The sequence below is a fragment of the Salvelinus namaycush genome, chromosome 11, assembly GCF_016432855.1.
Source record: "Salvelinus namaycush isolate Seneca chromosome 11, SaNama_1.0, whole genome shotgun sequence".
Classification (NCBI taxonomy): Eukaryota; Metazoa; Chordata; class Actinopteri; order Salmoniformes; family Salmonidae; genus Salvelinus; species Salvelinus namaycush.
Window position 1 is genome coordinate 35,427,838 of NC_052317.1, and position 16,732 is coordinate 35,444,569.

At 42.0% G+C, this 16,732-nt stretch overlaps 1 protein-coding gene across 2 annotated transcripts; it reads right to left on the reverse strand.

The window, feature by feature from the left end:
• Positions 1–17: 17 nt before the first annotated feature.
• LOC120056111 (kidney mitochondrial carrier protein 1-like) lies at positions 18–13,420 on the reverse strand. 2 transcript variants are annotated; one of them, XM_039004295.1, is made up of 9 exons: positions 13,177–13,420; positions 12,915–13,062; positions 10,102–10,196; positions 7,896–7,981; positions 5,286–5,381; positions 5,091–5,215; positions 4,854–4,980; positions 2,623–2,703; positions 18–1,762 (listed from the first exon to the last, which is right to left on the reverse strand). In XM_039004295.1, the coding sequence occupies exons 1-9, from the start codon at positions 13,238–13,240 to the stop codon at positions 1,721–1,723; spliced, it is 864 nt and encodes a 287-aa protein (XP_038860223.1). In that variant the 5' UTR covers positions 13,241–13,420; the 3' UTR covers positions 18–1,720. The 2 variants fall into 2 exon arrangements, with proteins under 2 accessions (XP_038860223.1, XP_038860222.1); XM_039004294.1 differs by lacking the exons at positions 18–1,762; positions 2,623–2,703 and having other exon boundaries at positions 4,559–4,980.
• Between the last annotated feature and the right edge of the window lie 3,312 nt (positions 13,421–16,732).

Here is a 16,732-nt window from a genome sequence, read left to right on the forward strand (position 1 = left end):
CCAGTCAGAAGTTTATGTATGCCTTGCTTTAAAATCAGGATAACATAACTATTTACAGGGCTATGACAGTGACACATTGGAATTAAGGCTTTGGGGGCTATAAACAAACCATATACAAGAACCATATTGTCACATGAACACACTCCGAGGTTCAACCTTAACTCGAAAAAATTAAAAAATAATTAGCAAGCTCACCTCCAAACGAGCTAACTGATAACAGACTGATAACGGTGAAGAACAAAGTAGAAGATGTGAAGGGTAATAGAGGATTAACAGTTAGTTGACATGTACATTTGTTCTGTGTCTTTGGATCATAAAATGGCAAGTCAACAACACCAGCACACAGAACGGCATTGGTAGTCAGGTGCAATGGCTAAACATACAACAGCTACCTCTCTTGACATTCACTTCCCTGTTACTGCATAGGCCGGGTCAGACTACAGGCAGGTCTCTCTGGAAGTTTAATAGATATCCTGTAAATTAAATGTTAAATAGGTTGGATTGGACACCTCGACCTGAACAGGGATAGAATATGGAGTCTCTGCTGCTGTGACATAGTAAGAACTGGGGCTCCGCGTGTGTGTCAGAGATAGGGGTCCTGAAATGACGTAAGGGGCAGCGTGCCAATCAGGCTGTCCAGAGTGTATTTATAATACGAACCCAGAATAGTCCGTACACACCGTCCCCATTAACTGTGTGTAGGTCATTCATACACTGTGCCAGGTCACCCTGAAATGAAGAAATTTTGTTCTAAGGGTGCCCACATGACTGAGTGAGTCCATACACTAAGCCAATTCACCCTGGCATTAATAACCTGTGTGTGTGTGTGTGTGTGTGTGTGTGTGTGTGTGAGAGAGAGAGAGTTAGTGGTCACCTGACCTCTGATCTTTAATCTGGTTATATAACTAGCCCCATTAAAAGTCCTACCAACCCAGTTCTGTAATTAGAGAATACTCTGACATACAAAATCCAAACCCACAGCCAACCATCGTAACAAATATAAGCTTTCCAGTGGCTGTACAGACATCTAGGGTTTCAGAAAGTGGCCAGTCCTTGAGTAAATGGCATCATATGCTACCCACTAGTGATTGGCAGATAAACTTTCTGTAGAAAGTTTAGCAGTCTTTTCCAGAGCTTCTTTTGGCAGTTCCTCTGGCAACCAGAGAACGCACACCAAGGCATCTGAAATCCATACAATCTGAGGTAAGTAGTGACTGCTTTTAACATTATTTGAGATCCTGTACATCAGGGGATACTCAAGTACTATTTTAGAAGGTTCGGTCATACAAATTTCCTAAGTAGCAAAGGTCCGGAAAAATAGGAATTTATCAACGTAGTAACAAACCCCCCACCTCACAACCCACATTTTTCCATGTCTTGTGTTTATATGATACCAGCGGTTGAGGCTCGACTGAGTTCCAAAACATAATAATAAATACATAATTTAGGGCCATAGTTTCAAAATTATGGTCTTCGCATCACCTTGCTTTCTGATGGTGCAATTGACCTCAACTTTCACTTCCTCTTTCCCAGCCAACCAGAGCTCCATCAAGAAAGCAGCCAAACAGAAAGGAGAAATGCGTCTGAGGGGGCGTGGTCGACACCACCCAGACAAGTGGGAGGCTAGACAGGATACGTCCACCCCTCTTTTAGTCCATTCCGTCCCCTCTCTGGCTGAGTTCTTTCCTCTTCTCCACAGTGCTACATTTCCTTTTCTCCATCAGACCTCCATCTTCTTCAGCTGTTCGTAGGTAACAAAGAACTAAGGAGGAGTTAAGGACAAGGCACAGAAAGAGAGAAAAATAAAATAAAAACATCCTTCTCCGTGCAGGAGCTTTGCTAGGAACATAACGCATCCCAAACACTCCACCCTGTAGACTTCCATTCTTGTTCCTAGCTCACCTCGGTGATCCCCTGGTTACCGGTTCCTAGCTCCCTTCTGTGATCCCCTGGTTACCTCAATGTAATAATCCCATTACATGGTTGAGGTTTAGTTACAGCTGCTACCTCTTCCCAATCTATAGGCCCACTCTCCTAAAGGGCGGTTATACTTGTTCTAACGCCATATCTGTAGCCTTATCATGCCACAGGGAACAGATTTCTCTCCCCCTATTGTTCTCCCTCAAATCTTCTTTCCCTTTATGCACAAAAGGGACCCGGCCACTCTGCAAATTTAAACCCTTCCCGTTTATTTCTCCCCCCCACCCCCTTCTTCCTCCCCCTCTCCTTACCCTCCATCTTCCTCACTCCTAACCACCATTCTGGCTCCCAGATCCCTCTGTTACCCTAGGTGAAACTGGGTTGCTATTACAGCAGCTGTAATGTGTGTGCAACTGCATTACATAATTGTGTTAGCTGGCATTAGATTCACCCTCTGGCGCCATTGGAATGTCCAAACTAAGGTTGGGATCAATTCATTCAAAATTCTAGTCAATTTAGAATTCCCAAATTGACTGGAATTTTGATGGAATTGATCCCATTCCTATAAAGAAATTCCATGACCAACTCTGCAGTTGGATATTAAACTGGAATTGACCTCGACTCTGGTGCAAACCGTCAGTGGTAGATAAACATACACAAATGAAAACAAACACACACTTCTGTGAGTAGGTGAAAGGATACGATGATGTTCCATGGGCCGAGACGGAGCCAGTTGGGGAAAAAGCCTTTGTAGAGTGCCATGAAGCCCTCAGACCGTGACGTCTAAAGAGACAAAACGTTACACACACACACACACAAAGCCCTGTACCCATCATTGCCCCGCATCTATGGGCTGTATTCATTACGCCGATTCTGTTGCAAAACGCTTCTTAAACAGAACGGAGAGGGACCTACCTGAATTTGTCCAATATATTCTGTTTTGCAGGTGTTTGGACTAATGATTACACCCCTGGTTCATGTGGTGTGTGCTCGTCAGGGTTTCCGTTAGGAAAATTGACTTTCAGCATTTTCATTTACCGAACATTTGAGAAATACCAACATTAGCGGAGTAACGAACAGCAAAATCACTAGTCTATGTCAATCTACTATCCCCCATAGTAGAAAAGTTGACCTATTCTATTGGTCAGCATGTTGTTCTGTGCGAGAAATAAATAGCCTATTACAAAACAGACTCTGGGACAGTTATGGGACAATAGATCCCAAACTTTACAACCAGTAGGCCTAGGTTACACAAAAAATAAATTAATTCAAAAGCAATGAGACTGATGCAACAGATCAGAACTATTAGCTTAACATTTTGATATAATGTGAAGAAATAATCATTTAAGCACAGCAATGCGCACAAATCAGTAGGCTACGCGCGAATGCTGGTTCCATAATGCAATTAGCAGAGAAACCCAGGTGCCAAAAGCGCACCGCACATGCGAGTGGTTTCATGTGAAAGAGCTTAAAATATCTTTAGAAATAGGGGAGATGTAAAGATGCAACTAGCATGGGTTGCTAATATGACTAGGAATGAAGTTTGGCTATTTGAAAATAAAATAAAAGTTGATTTGAAAACCAATAGAACATGAGAGAAATAGGCTGGTTTCAATGGCATATGGAAGTCTTTATAAAATTATTTTGGCTAGGCAAGACAGGCCTCATAATAAATAAGATACAAACTAAAGAAAATAGACATGAACCCAGAGCTCTATGCAACAAGATATGTTGCTGTTCATCCAGGAATTTTGGGAGCACGGTGCGAATAGGAAGAAAATCTCCCAGATAATAACTGTTGTAATAAGGCGTCGCTGTACCATTGAGTGCCCTAGAGAAAAAGTGAGTGCAGATTCGATAGCGTAATGGCTGCACTATTACTACAGTGAAAATAGCTTGCTTCTAGCCCAACCAGGTCAAATGATATGATCCATATTACCAGAGCAACATGTATCTTTCTATAGCAGATCACATTTCCCATTCATAAACCATGTTTTGGGCCTTTATAAAACTATTTGCGGGCCGTTAACATGACTTTAAAAAGTGTAAACAAATGTTTACATCATCGGCTAGCTAGCTACCAACCTAGTAACTTTACCTGTATATCCAAACATTTGGGGACACAGAAAGGAAAAGGGATAGCTTCTTCAGGAGATCAATCATAGCATTGAATGAACGCACATCGTCATCACAAACCTGACGTTTTTAAAGAGATAGAGTACAATTTTCTATGTAATGCATCTCATTAGGGAAATAGGTTTTTATATTGTGTAAAAACACTAATATTCCACAATTGACATTCTAATTTCAATGACATGGAGTCATATCACATCTTAGCTTTTACAATAAATGAATGTCTTTACAGTGTTACATATTAGTTTCTAGTGCACAACATGTGCCTCAAAAGTAGACAGTCAGAATTCATATGCCCAATAAAATCTCAAAATATTTTATTAACTTTAAGTTGGGCGCACTGAAAAATGCACATTTAGAGTTCTATACGCACCAATTTAATTCCACTAAAATAGGCAGATTAACCTATAGACCGCTTTTTTTGATTTAACTAGGCAAGTCAGTTAATAACAAATTCTTATTTACAATGACGGCCTACCCCTCCCCTAACCCGGACAACACTGGACCAATTGTGTGCCGCCCTATTGGGACTCCCGTCCACGGCCAGTTGTGAGACAGCCCGGGATCGAACCAGGGCCTGTAGTGATGCCTCTAGCACTGAGATGCAGTGCCTTAGAACGCTGCAATAAGCATGACCATTCATATGTATTTCCATCGACTGATATTTCCAGTCTAAAAGCATTAGTTTGTAATGGGATCCCCCCCTTCTCCTTGACAATTAGTCGGCGCCAATTTATTTGATCTTTGTGCCAAAAAGCCAGCCATAACCGGCTAACAGAAACCCTGGTGTGCCTACCTACCTGAAGTAAGCAGTCCAGTGTTCCCTGGTAGGTGACAGCTCCACATGTCTGGTTCATCATGCGTGTGCGGACCACGTCTATGGGATTAGAGGCCAGAGCCCCCGCCAGACCACACGCAAAACTGGACCTGGGAACCAGAGGGAAAGGGTCAGAAGTTCCTTAGTCTTACGCAGCCATATGTTGCTCTCTTGTGGAGAGTTAACGGCGTCATGGGTGAGCCTTGATGATGTCACTCACAAGAAGTGTGTGTAAATGTTGTCACCCATGTGACAATCCAGAATCAGGTGTTTCTTAGTGAGGTCATAGGCAGGAAGCTCCACCCCCACTACGATGGCTGCTCTCTGCGCTGTCAGAGACACACCCTGAGAGAGCGAGAGAGAGTGAGGGGGGTTAAAAGTGTGTGTGTGTGTGTGTGTGTGTCCATATGCCTACCTTCCACAGCCCCCTGGTTCCTTCCTGTTGGTAGATGTTGATGAAGTTTCCCACCATGCTTCCCTGGATCACACTGCCCTGAGCCTGCATACGGATCTGGGAAAACCAGGAAGGAAAAACTGTTAGGATAAAAGTCAACTCAAATTAACAGAAAACCAGTATGCAGATGACAGGAGACTAGTGAAAGCGTTATCAGCACTGGATGACAATGTAACATGGCCTTAGGCGATCTGCCACAAAGAGTTAAGCTTAGGGGGGGAAACACTGCTGAGGTGTGTGTGTAGAGCCACAATGTTCAGGTGCCAAGGGTTCACCAGCTGTCCCCATCTGCATTCTGACCCACTGTGTTCTGCATTCTGGCCTACTTAAAGCCTTGCCAATGCTCTTAAGACCAAACAAACGATAACAATAACATACAGGCTGGCTGTATGTGTTGAAAGCAGATCAGTCTCATCCAACTTAAAGGGAAATATAAACCTGCCTGCATAACTGGTTGAGTGGTGTGTGTGTGTGTGTGTGTGTGTCCAGAGGGCTATTTAAGTGTGTGAATAGAGCTAAGCACTTGACCAACGAACCCCCCCCCCCCCCCCACACACAGCGCATAAGGGAACACACTACCTTTGAAAACACATTGTTCTAACTTTCAGCTAACCCAATTAAATCCTAAAGACACACATACGCTCACATAAATCATATTCACTTGGCATAGTAATGATATGGCTATTTCTGGTGGGCAGGAGTCTAGAAATATCACAGTTAGTGGCATCTCAGTGACCCCCCCCCTCCCATACACACTTCAACCCCCACCCCCCAGACACACCCCTGTACCCATAGAATTAATGTAGGAACCTTATTTAGAAACTACAAGTACTTTCACCCCCTCACACACCCGCCCATCCATTAATATGGATCTGACCCTTTTTTCATTTCCCGCTTAAAATGGACATACCCAAATCTAACTGCCTGTAGCCCAGGACCTGAAGGATATGCATATTCTTGATATCGTTTGAAAGAAAACACTTTGAAGTTTGTGGAAATGTTAAATGAATGTAGGAGAATATAACACATTAGATCTGTTAAAATATATTTATTTTTTTAAACATGAGTTTTTTTTTGTACCATCATCTTTGAAATGCAAGAGAAAGTATTTGTACAAGTACTTGGGAGTATGGCTAGACGGTACACTGTCCTTCTCTCAGCACATATCAAAGCTGCAGGCTAAAGTTAAATCTAGACTTGGTTTCCTCTATCGTAATCGCTCCTCTTTCACCCCAGCTGCCAAACTAACCCTGATTCAGATGACCATCCTACCCATGATAGAATACGAAGACATAATTTATAGATCAGCAGGTAAGGGTGCTCTCGAGCGGCTAGATGTTCTTTACCATTCGGCCATCAGATTTGCCACCAATGCTCCTTAAAGGACACATCACTGCACTCTATACTCCTCTGCAAAACTGGTCATCTCTGTATACCTGTCGCAAGACCCACTGGTTGATGCTTATTTATAAAACCCTCTTAGGCCTCACTCCCCCCTCTCTGAGATATCTACTGCAGCCCTCATCCTCCACATACAACACCCATTCTGCCAGTCACATTCTGTTTAAGGTCTCCAAAGCACACACATCCCTGGGTCGCTCTTCTTTTCAGTTCGCTGCAGCTAGCAACGAACGTGCTGCAACAAAGACTCAAACTGGACAGTTTTATCTCAATCTCTTCATTCAAAGACTCAATAATGGACACTCTTATTGACAGTTGTGGCTGCTTTGTGTCATGTACTGTTGTCTCTACCTTCTTGCGGTTGTCTTTGCCCAATAATGTTTGTACCATGTTTTGTGCTGCTACCATGTTGTGTTGCTACCATGCTGTGTTGTTGTCTTAGGTCTCTATGTAGTGTTGTGTTGTCTCTTGTCGTGATGTGTGTTTTGTACTATAATTTATATATTTTTTTAAATAATAATAATCCCAGCCCCCATCCCCACAGGAGGCCTTTTGGTAGGCCGTCCTTGTAAATAAGAATTTGTTCTTAACTGACTTTCCTAGTTAAAAAAAATATTATTCCAGCCCAGGCACAATTTAGATTTTGGCCACTAGATGGAAGCAGCACATGCGCATTTTTTTTTGACTGATCCAATGAACCATTGCACAACTGTTCAAAATGTTGTATCAAGACTGCCCAAATGTGCCTAATTGGTTTATTAATACATTTTCAAGTTCATAACTGTGCACCCTCAAACAATAGAATGGTATTATTTCACTAATTCCTACTGTGAATTGGACAGTGCCGTTAGATTAGCAAGAATTTAAGCTTTCTGCCCATATCAGATATGTCCCGATATTTTTTTAGTTACTTACAACCTCATGCTAATCACATTAGCCTATGTTAGCTCAACCATCCTGCGGGAGGGGGGAACACCGATACCGTATTAATGTATAAAACCCCTAGCATTCAGGCTGAGTTGGATTAGGCAGGCCCAGAAAGGATCACTGCTTATGCTCTGAGACCAAAACGCTGTATTTTGTTCAGATCAACCCTGCCGGTTTCTGTTGGCTTCTAATACCCAAGAAACTACTGACAACGTTTACAAATGTGTGTGTGTGTCTCATTACCTTCAGCACGTCCGTGGGGTTGGCGATGGACGAGGAGATGACTCCAGACAGAACACCACACAGCACGTTGGTCAACAACGTCTCATCTGAGAAAGAGAGAGGAGAAATTAAATTCAGGCTAGTCTTTGTACATTGAATTATAGTTCCTCTAAGTCTCACCCGCACACACTACCTCTATGACGTGTGTGTGTCCATGTTACAATAGCGTATAATGGAGATATTATTCTCAGCAGAAACTGGGTCAGACACACATTAACTTGACTTACAACCTTCACTCTGCATGGGGTAGATACGCACGTAGCATGTTCTGGGCCTAGCACATAAGGAGCTTTGCTGTCCTGTGGAATATATGGCCCAGAAGGCATCTCATAGCGCCTACCTAGTCTTCTTTTCTCTTACCTAGTCTTAGGGCTGGGTGATATCTCAAATGAATTCAATTTATAAAAATGTATGTTTTTGCGCGTTATTCCAAATGCCTGTACAGCAGAATCAAGTAACTTTTCTGAACGTTTATGTCTGCTTGTTCTCATGTTGTATGTTTAATCTCGTCTCCTTCGCGCCTTCTGTGCACCTTCCCATTTACATCAGAGCTCTGTATAGAATGACGAGATGCACATCTCCGCCCTAACAATGGGAGTCGTTGTCCCAAAGACAGGAGGCAGTTGAAAAAAACGTAGGTCTAAAATAAGCCCATATTAAGACATCGGCCTCTTCCTCTGTTTACACACACTAAGCCCCTCCCCATGTCTATCACGCCAACAAAGTTGAGAGATCACATCTTCCTCTGACAAGTGGTTTCAACTCGCTATTTAGGTCAACAGAAAAAAATTGGTCAAATGGACACCAAAACATATTAATAAAATAATGTCTCAGGGAGAAGGTGACTTTTCTAAAGATATCCTTTTCAAATGTCTCAACTACTCATATTACACGCAGAGCAGAACCTACTGAAACGCGAGTATCAATGAACATTGATTCTGGAAAATGTATTTCCAGTTTGTCACTCACGACATTGCGGTACCACTAGCAGCAATTTAGCCAAAGACTTAAACTAGCTGTCTAGTCTGTGTTTTATAAATGTGCAATAAGCATAAAACACAATTATTATTTATATGGCAACTCGTCCTTCTGAGAAATAAGATGGGCCATGATTTCAACATCTAAACAAAGTGGACAGGCGAACATGCTTTTCAAACAGAACGGTGTGTTCATAACAATTCAACTGTTCAACCTTGTTAGTTAGCAAATAGATCCAAGTTGGCTAAACTTGAATACAGTATAAAGATTAGCTGGCTAATCACTAGCACGTGGCCTTGAGAGATTGATGAGACGTTAATTTTCTATAGCCTAAAACAAGAAGGTAGTTATTATTAGTGGATATCCATTATGCCTGGGTTCTAGTTACATTTAACAAAAAAGGGCATTTTCATAGACTTGAAAGCCAGATCAGTGATTAGTGCCCCCCCCCCCCCCAAAATGGAGGTTAAACTGTTTTCATAAAATAATTAGCGGGTCTTATGGTTGTGTAAGGCTTATATTTATCCTAGGTATAAATTCACACGCCCGGAATTCATTAGATTATTGCTGTTTGAAATGCAGTTTGACCTTTAATTGTACAACTCATATACATATATACACACACACACACACACACACACATATATATATATATATACATACATACATCACACACACACACATACATATGTATATACATACATACATACATGGCTACATTGAAGAATCTAAAATATATTTTGATTTGTTGAACACTTATTTGGTTACTGCATGATTCCATGTGTTATTTCATAGTTTTGATGTCTTCACTATTATTCTACAATGTAGAAAATAGTTAAAATAAAGAAACACCCTTGAATGAGCAGGTGTGTCCAAACTTTTGACTAGTACTACATGTTAAGTTTCCCTATATTTCTGTTGTTAGTGAGCCTGCGCAGGAATCTCACTTTGATGGACCTGGCCTGAGCGTAAAGGCAATGATGTACTGTGGTAGTAAACGTTGTTAAACTGGAACCTAGTCGTTGTGTCATTTTGAGTTAACACTGTGTGTGTGAGAGATATAGATATATCCAAGTCAGTGTTCATTGCAATGCACACACACCCTACAGACAGATTTAGAACACATGTAACAAGGTGAACAAATAGCTATGAGATCTAAAACCCTGATGTGTGTGCGTTGTTCTCATACCTTCTGGCCTGTCCACCAGTAGTCTTTTGAAGCTCTGGTACGTGCCAATCTTTATGGTCCCATAGGATGCCTGGCGCAACATTGCAGGGGCGAGACTGCAACACAGAAACACACAACGCGTGAGTATGACGTAAATAAAACAGGCTTAACAGTTACAATCAAAGGAGGACTTCCACTTATTGCTGCAGTTTTCAAACCCCATGTGGTGTCTCCTAATATGAAAATGGGGTCATGACAGGAAAATTACTATGCCAGGAAAATTTCAAAAATCCTGAAAAAAATTAACAGTACAAGTCAAAAGTTTGGACACACCCACTCATTCCAGTGGAATAATAGTGAAGACATCAAAACTATGAAATAACATACGGAATCATGTAGTAACAAAAAAAAAAAGTGTTAATCAAATAAAGATATATTTTATATTTGAGATTCTTCAAAGTAGCCACCCTTTGCCTTGATGACAGCTTTGCACACATGGCATTCTCTCAACTAGCTTCACCTGGAATGCTTTTCCAATAGTCTTGAAGGAGTTCACACATATGCTGAGCAGTTATATTTGAAGAATATAAAATGATTTTTGATTGAACTTTTCTGGTAACTACATGATTCCATACATGCTTTTCCTTCACTCTGCGGTCTGACTCATCCCAAACCATCTCAATTGTGTTTATGTCCAGTGATTGTGGAGGCCAGGTCATCTTGATGCAATGGCACAGGGGATGTTCAGTTTGCTGCGTGGCTATATTAACTTAAAACCAATTCCATTGGATCGAATGGTGGAGGCTTTTTGCACAGATGGGGCTCCATCTATGGCGGGATGGCCTCTGCACTCTAGTTATGAATGTGTTTCTCTCTGCCATATGGACGCATTGTATGATACACCGAGAGCAACTGGCAGCAAAAGAGCTGAGCACAGAACTCAGAGCTATACTGCAGCAGGTAACTAAGACTGTAAACTACATCAAACCACATTCCCTGCACACACGCCTGTTCACAAAACTAAGTGGAGATATGGAATCAGAGCAGGACAATGTTCTATTTCACTCTGAGGCGATGTATTTGAAATATTTTCTCACATTCAGAGAGGAACTGTTCACAATGAATGTAAAAAAATAAATGTTAAAGTTGACTTTCTGTGTAATGAAAATAAATGTGTCTTGCATATGTAACATACATACTTGGGAAACTGAACATAAGCACGCAGGGGAAATACAAAAACATTCTACAGATGAGTGACCGAATCAGTGGATTCAGAGGATAGAGTTCTTATTGGAGAGTCTTTCAAAAGGGAACCATGCCCCCTTCCCTCAGCTGTGCATGTTTCAAACAGAAAACAGCATCAGTAAGTGTCACACACACACCACACACACACACACACACACGTGATGACTGCTCACCTCCAATGCTTAGAAGAACACTTTGGGACCTACTTCCCAATCCGTTTCATTTTGATCCTGGATCTGTTGATTGAGCTGTCATGTGACCAAATGCATTCACAGGTCACTAAGGAGGACTTTTGGTTCTGACTCAAAGGGAATACCAAAGATCTTTAGAACTAAACCAAGATAAACCACAGCCCATCATTTCAAATGGGAACAAACTGGTCATAGTGAACAGAACAAGCAAGGAGGTAGGCAGTGCCAGCACGAGCTAACGCAATCCTATTGGCACATACATTTGCATATTTCCTTTAGGGAACGCCTCCTCTGAAGTGCACAATAACTCAATATACATTTGCACTCCTAAACACAATAAAAAAAACAACTTTGGCAGAAAGTGGTCTACAAAAATTTGGCCACTATGTCCGTAAAATATTATAGTTTGGGAACAAAAAAAATTGTAGAGAGCAAATGTTTCACCGATGAGAAAAGTAGCAGAATGTGGGCCAAAATCCAATGTTGTTCATATTTGGAAGTGAGTGGAAACACCATGCAGCTGCTTCACATTTATACAACCAGTGAAATATCTGCCTCATTGTTCCATCTGTGGAAATATGTTGCCATCTCCCTCTGAGCATTAATGCTGCATTTAAGACAACTGGGAACCTGTAAAAATTTTGCTCCAACTGGGAAAAATCTTTTGACCGGTCATCCAACTTGGAATCCCAACTCGGGAACCTTTCTAGAGCTCTGACTTTCCGACCTGAAAGGTCACGGTCATCCTGATTTCACCTCGTATTTTCCCCCCAGCATCATCAGTGCTCTTGTCTTCATTAAAATATCGATTCAGGTTGGATGTGGCAGCTAGGATGAGGTATGCACTGTCGACCAATTCCCCTGACTTTGACAAGCTCCGACTCAACATACATCAAGCACACCCATCTCATTAGTGATGGTGAGATAAAACAGACTAATTTGCAATTGGCAGTCATAGTCCCATATTCAAACTATGTGATGGTGAGTTGAGAAAACAAATCAGAAATACTGTTAGAATGTTTTTTTATTGACTGCCATAGCACCAAATAAAAAAGTAAACATTGGCTGCTAATTACAATTTTTTTCACATGGTTGGGGTCATGAGAATTTCCAGATATCAAAATGGGGTCGTGGGCCAAAAAAGTTTAGGAACGCCTAATTTATTAGAAACTTCGCTGGCATGTGTAGCAACACACTGATGATCAAATAGCTCGGTATTTATTGAGTAGCCGTTTGATGGAGACAAATACTTTACGAAGAACAAATTTCAATGGTGAATCTGAATTGAACATGCATTTTATTCTTGAACTCGGCTTAATCTGTGCTAATTTTGTCCAAAACGCAGAAGAGGACTTCAATAAAAATGGAACCATCATCATAAAACTGGTCAATACTCACCCTGAATAAAGTGCACTTATTCCCTCCTCTCTGCATATTCTGCCGATGGCGTGCAACATTCCCCGGTATCGAATCTCTCTGTACTTGCTGTCGCCCACTTGGCCTTGAACTTGCAGCCGCGTCTTGGTCAAATCTATAGGAAATGTACCTACACAACGGATAGAAAGACATCAATTGAGAAATAATGACAGTAAATTAATGTTAGTCCACCTCACACACCTATGTGTAGTAAAATTTAAAAACGTAATAAATAAAAACTCACCGCATTCTGCAGTGACGGACGCCAGACCGCCAAAAACGAACGGTTTCCAGTTCAAGTTGGACATTTGGATACACGATGTAGTTATTCCGTTAGACAGAAAGTATATGGTGTGTGGTGGTTGCAATATCTGTGGTAAACACACTATTAGCGACAGCCGGAGAGAGTAACGAATAAACCGCTAAAAAGGTTGCTGTCGCACACTTATTCAGTATCCCCCTCTCTCTTTTCAGTCGTGTAGCACATTGCGTCGCCACTCCCACCTGCTCTTTCTATATCCCCTCCCACAGCTGTTGCCATAGTAGCAGTGGATCAGGGTTGCGCGCGCCGCCACGATCACAGTTTGCTCACTGATCCAGATACAGTTTTAGTTGTTGTTGTTGCCGCTTTAAGGCTAATATCCTGCAATTCTACGCATTTTGCCATGAGGCAGAGAGAAAACGTGTTTGGTTATGATGGAGTTTGGGCCTGCCCGGTGACATCACCAGGTGGAAAATGAATTAATAGACCAATAAGAAAGTTCAACTAGGTCCTACACTTACTAAATGAACAGTTGATAAGGCTGTGATAAACACTCATCTTACATTTAAGTAGCTAAAAGCAACACAATAAAAATATAATAATAAAAGGCATATTGTGTTTGTTTTATCCTCTCTTTTTTTAGGACAGAGTGACTGGCTCCCCCTACTGCTAGCAACAGGATTTAAGGTGCTGCCTAAAAAAGTTGTACATGCACAGCCCTCACTCCATTAGAGCAGAGTTTCACCAAACTCGGTCCAGGGACCCCTCCCCTTGATTCAAATAATCAAAGCTTGATGATGAGTTGGTTATACCTACACGTACCCTACGGTCACAAGACGCAGGCCTCCTAACTGTCCCTAGAATTTCTAAGCAAATAGCTGGAGGCAGTGCTTTCTCCTATAGAGCTCAATTTTTATGGACTGGTCTGCCTACCCATGTGAAAGACGCAGACTCGGTCTCAACCTTTAAGTCTTTATTGAAGACTCATCTCTTCAGTAGGTCCTATGCTTGAGTGTAGTCTGGCCCAGGAGTGTGAAGGTGAACGGAAAGGCTCTGGAGCAACGAACCGCCCTTGCTGTCTCTGCCTGGCCGGTTCCCCTCTCTCCACTGGGATTCTCTGCCTCTAACCCTATTACAGGGGCCGAGTCACTGGCTTACTGGTGCTCTTCCATGCCGTCCCTAGGATCACTAATGTGATCTTCCTGTCTGAGTTGGCGCCCCCCCCCCCCCCCCCCCCCCTTGGGTTGTGCCGTGGCAGAGATCTTTGTGGGCTATACTCAGCCTTGTCTCAGGATGGTAAGTTGGTGGTTGAAGTTATCCCTCTAGTGGTGTGGGGGCTGTGCTTGGGAAAGTGGGTGGGGTACCACAGGGTTCAATTCTCGGGCCGACTCTTTTCTCTGTATATATCAATGATGTCTCTCTTGCTGCGGGCGATTCCCTGATCCACCTCTACGCAGACGACACCATTCTGTATACGTCTGGCCCTTCCTTGGACACTGTGCTAACTAACCTCCAAACGAGCTTCAATGCCATACAACACTCCTTCCGTGGCCTCCAACTGCTCTTAAACGCTAGTAAAACCAAATGCATGCTTTTCAACCGTTCGCTGCCCGCACCCGCCCGCCCGACTAGCATCACCACCCTGGACGGTTCCGACCTAGAATATGTGGACAACTATAAATACCTAGGTGTCTGGTTAGACTGTAAACTCTCCTTCCAGACTCATATTAAACATCTCCAATCCAAAATCAAATCTAGAATCGGCTTCCTATTTCGCAACAAAGCCTCCTTCACTCACGCCGCCAAACTTACCCTAGTAAAACTGACTATCCTACCGATCCTCGACTTCGGCGATGTCATCTACAAAATAGCTTCAATACTCTACTCAGCAAACTGGATGCAGTCTATCACAGTGCCATCCGTTTTGTTACCAAATCACCTTATACCACCCACCACTGCGACCTGTATGCTCTAGTCGGCTGGCCCTCGCTACATATTCGTCGCCAGACCCACTGGCTCCAGGTCATCTATAAGTCTATGCTAGGTAAAGCTCCGCCTTATCTCAGCTCACTGGTCATGATAACACCCACCCGTAGCACACGTTCCAGCAGGTATATCTCACTGATCATCCCCAAAGCCAACACCTCATTTGGCCACCTTTCTTTCCAGTTCTCTGCTGCCAGTGACTGGAACGAATTGCAAAAATCGCTGAAGTTGGAGACTTTTATTTCCCTCACCAACTTTAAACATCAGCTATCTGAGCAGCTAACCGATCGCTGCAGCTGTACATAGTCCATCTGTAAATAGCCCACCCAATCTACCTACCTCATCCCCATACTGTTTTTATTTACTTTTCTGCTCTTTTGCACACCAGTAGCTCTACTTGCACATCATCTGCTCATTTATCACTCCAGTGTTAATCAGCAAAATTGTAATTATTCGCTCCTATGGCCTATATATTGCCTACCTCCTCATGCCTTTTGCACACCATATATATAGACTTTATTTTTTATTTTTTTCTACTGTGTCATTGACTTGCTTATTGTGTTATTGGCTTGTTTATTGTTTATTCCCTGTGTAACTCTGTGTTGTTGTCTGTGTCACACTGCTTTGCTTTATCTTGGCCAGGTCGCAGTTGTAAATAGCCTACCTGGTTAAATAAAGGTGAAATAAAATATCCTGCCTGTTTTGCCCTGTCCAGGGGTATCGTCGGATGGGGCCAGTGTCTCCCGACCCCTCCTGTCTCAGCCTCCAGTATTTATGCTGCAGTTTTCTTTTTCTCTCTCCAATTTCAATTCAATTTACTTTATTGACATGGCAAGTTCATTATTACTTACATTGTTAAAGTATACATATCAAAAAATAAAAAAATATATTTATATATATTTATATATAAATAAATGGTGGGACCAACAGCAATAATAATAGTAGTAGTGGACATGGGATTACCATTAACAACAACTACAACAACAATATTAATCAGAACAACAATACATTAAAGCAATGGTAGTAGACCAGTGTCAACATGACTGAGAAGACACATGACATGGTATGAAAGACAAAACAAAATGGGAAATATTATCGACATTACTTTGCACTTTTCACTGGCTGTTCCTCAGGTTGGCTTTTCACCCAATAAATATTCAATTTTTTCTTCATCTTTTATAGTTTCAAATTCTTTGGATTTAATTATAATTTGGGGAAATAAATATTCTCTTAGGTCTGAGTATTTGTCACAGTGTAATAGGAAATGCAGCTCTGTCTCTACCTCTCCCCTGGAGCAGAGCCTGTCCTCTCTCTCTCTAACGGCACTGACCGCCACTGGAGTTCACCTGCTAGTCGGAACTAGGAAACTTGGATATATCCAACTTGCGAAATTGTTGAACGTGTTCCAACTAACACGTGAATGCAGCATCAATACAATAGTATGTATTTAGGGGAAATTGTCAAATTTTCAACACAGATGGATATTTTTACCAGAAAAAAGATAAGGACTCTCATCATCTGAGCAAAGGGGAGACATTTGCTCTTGCAGGTT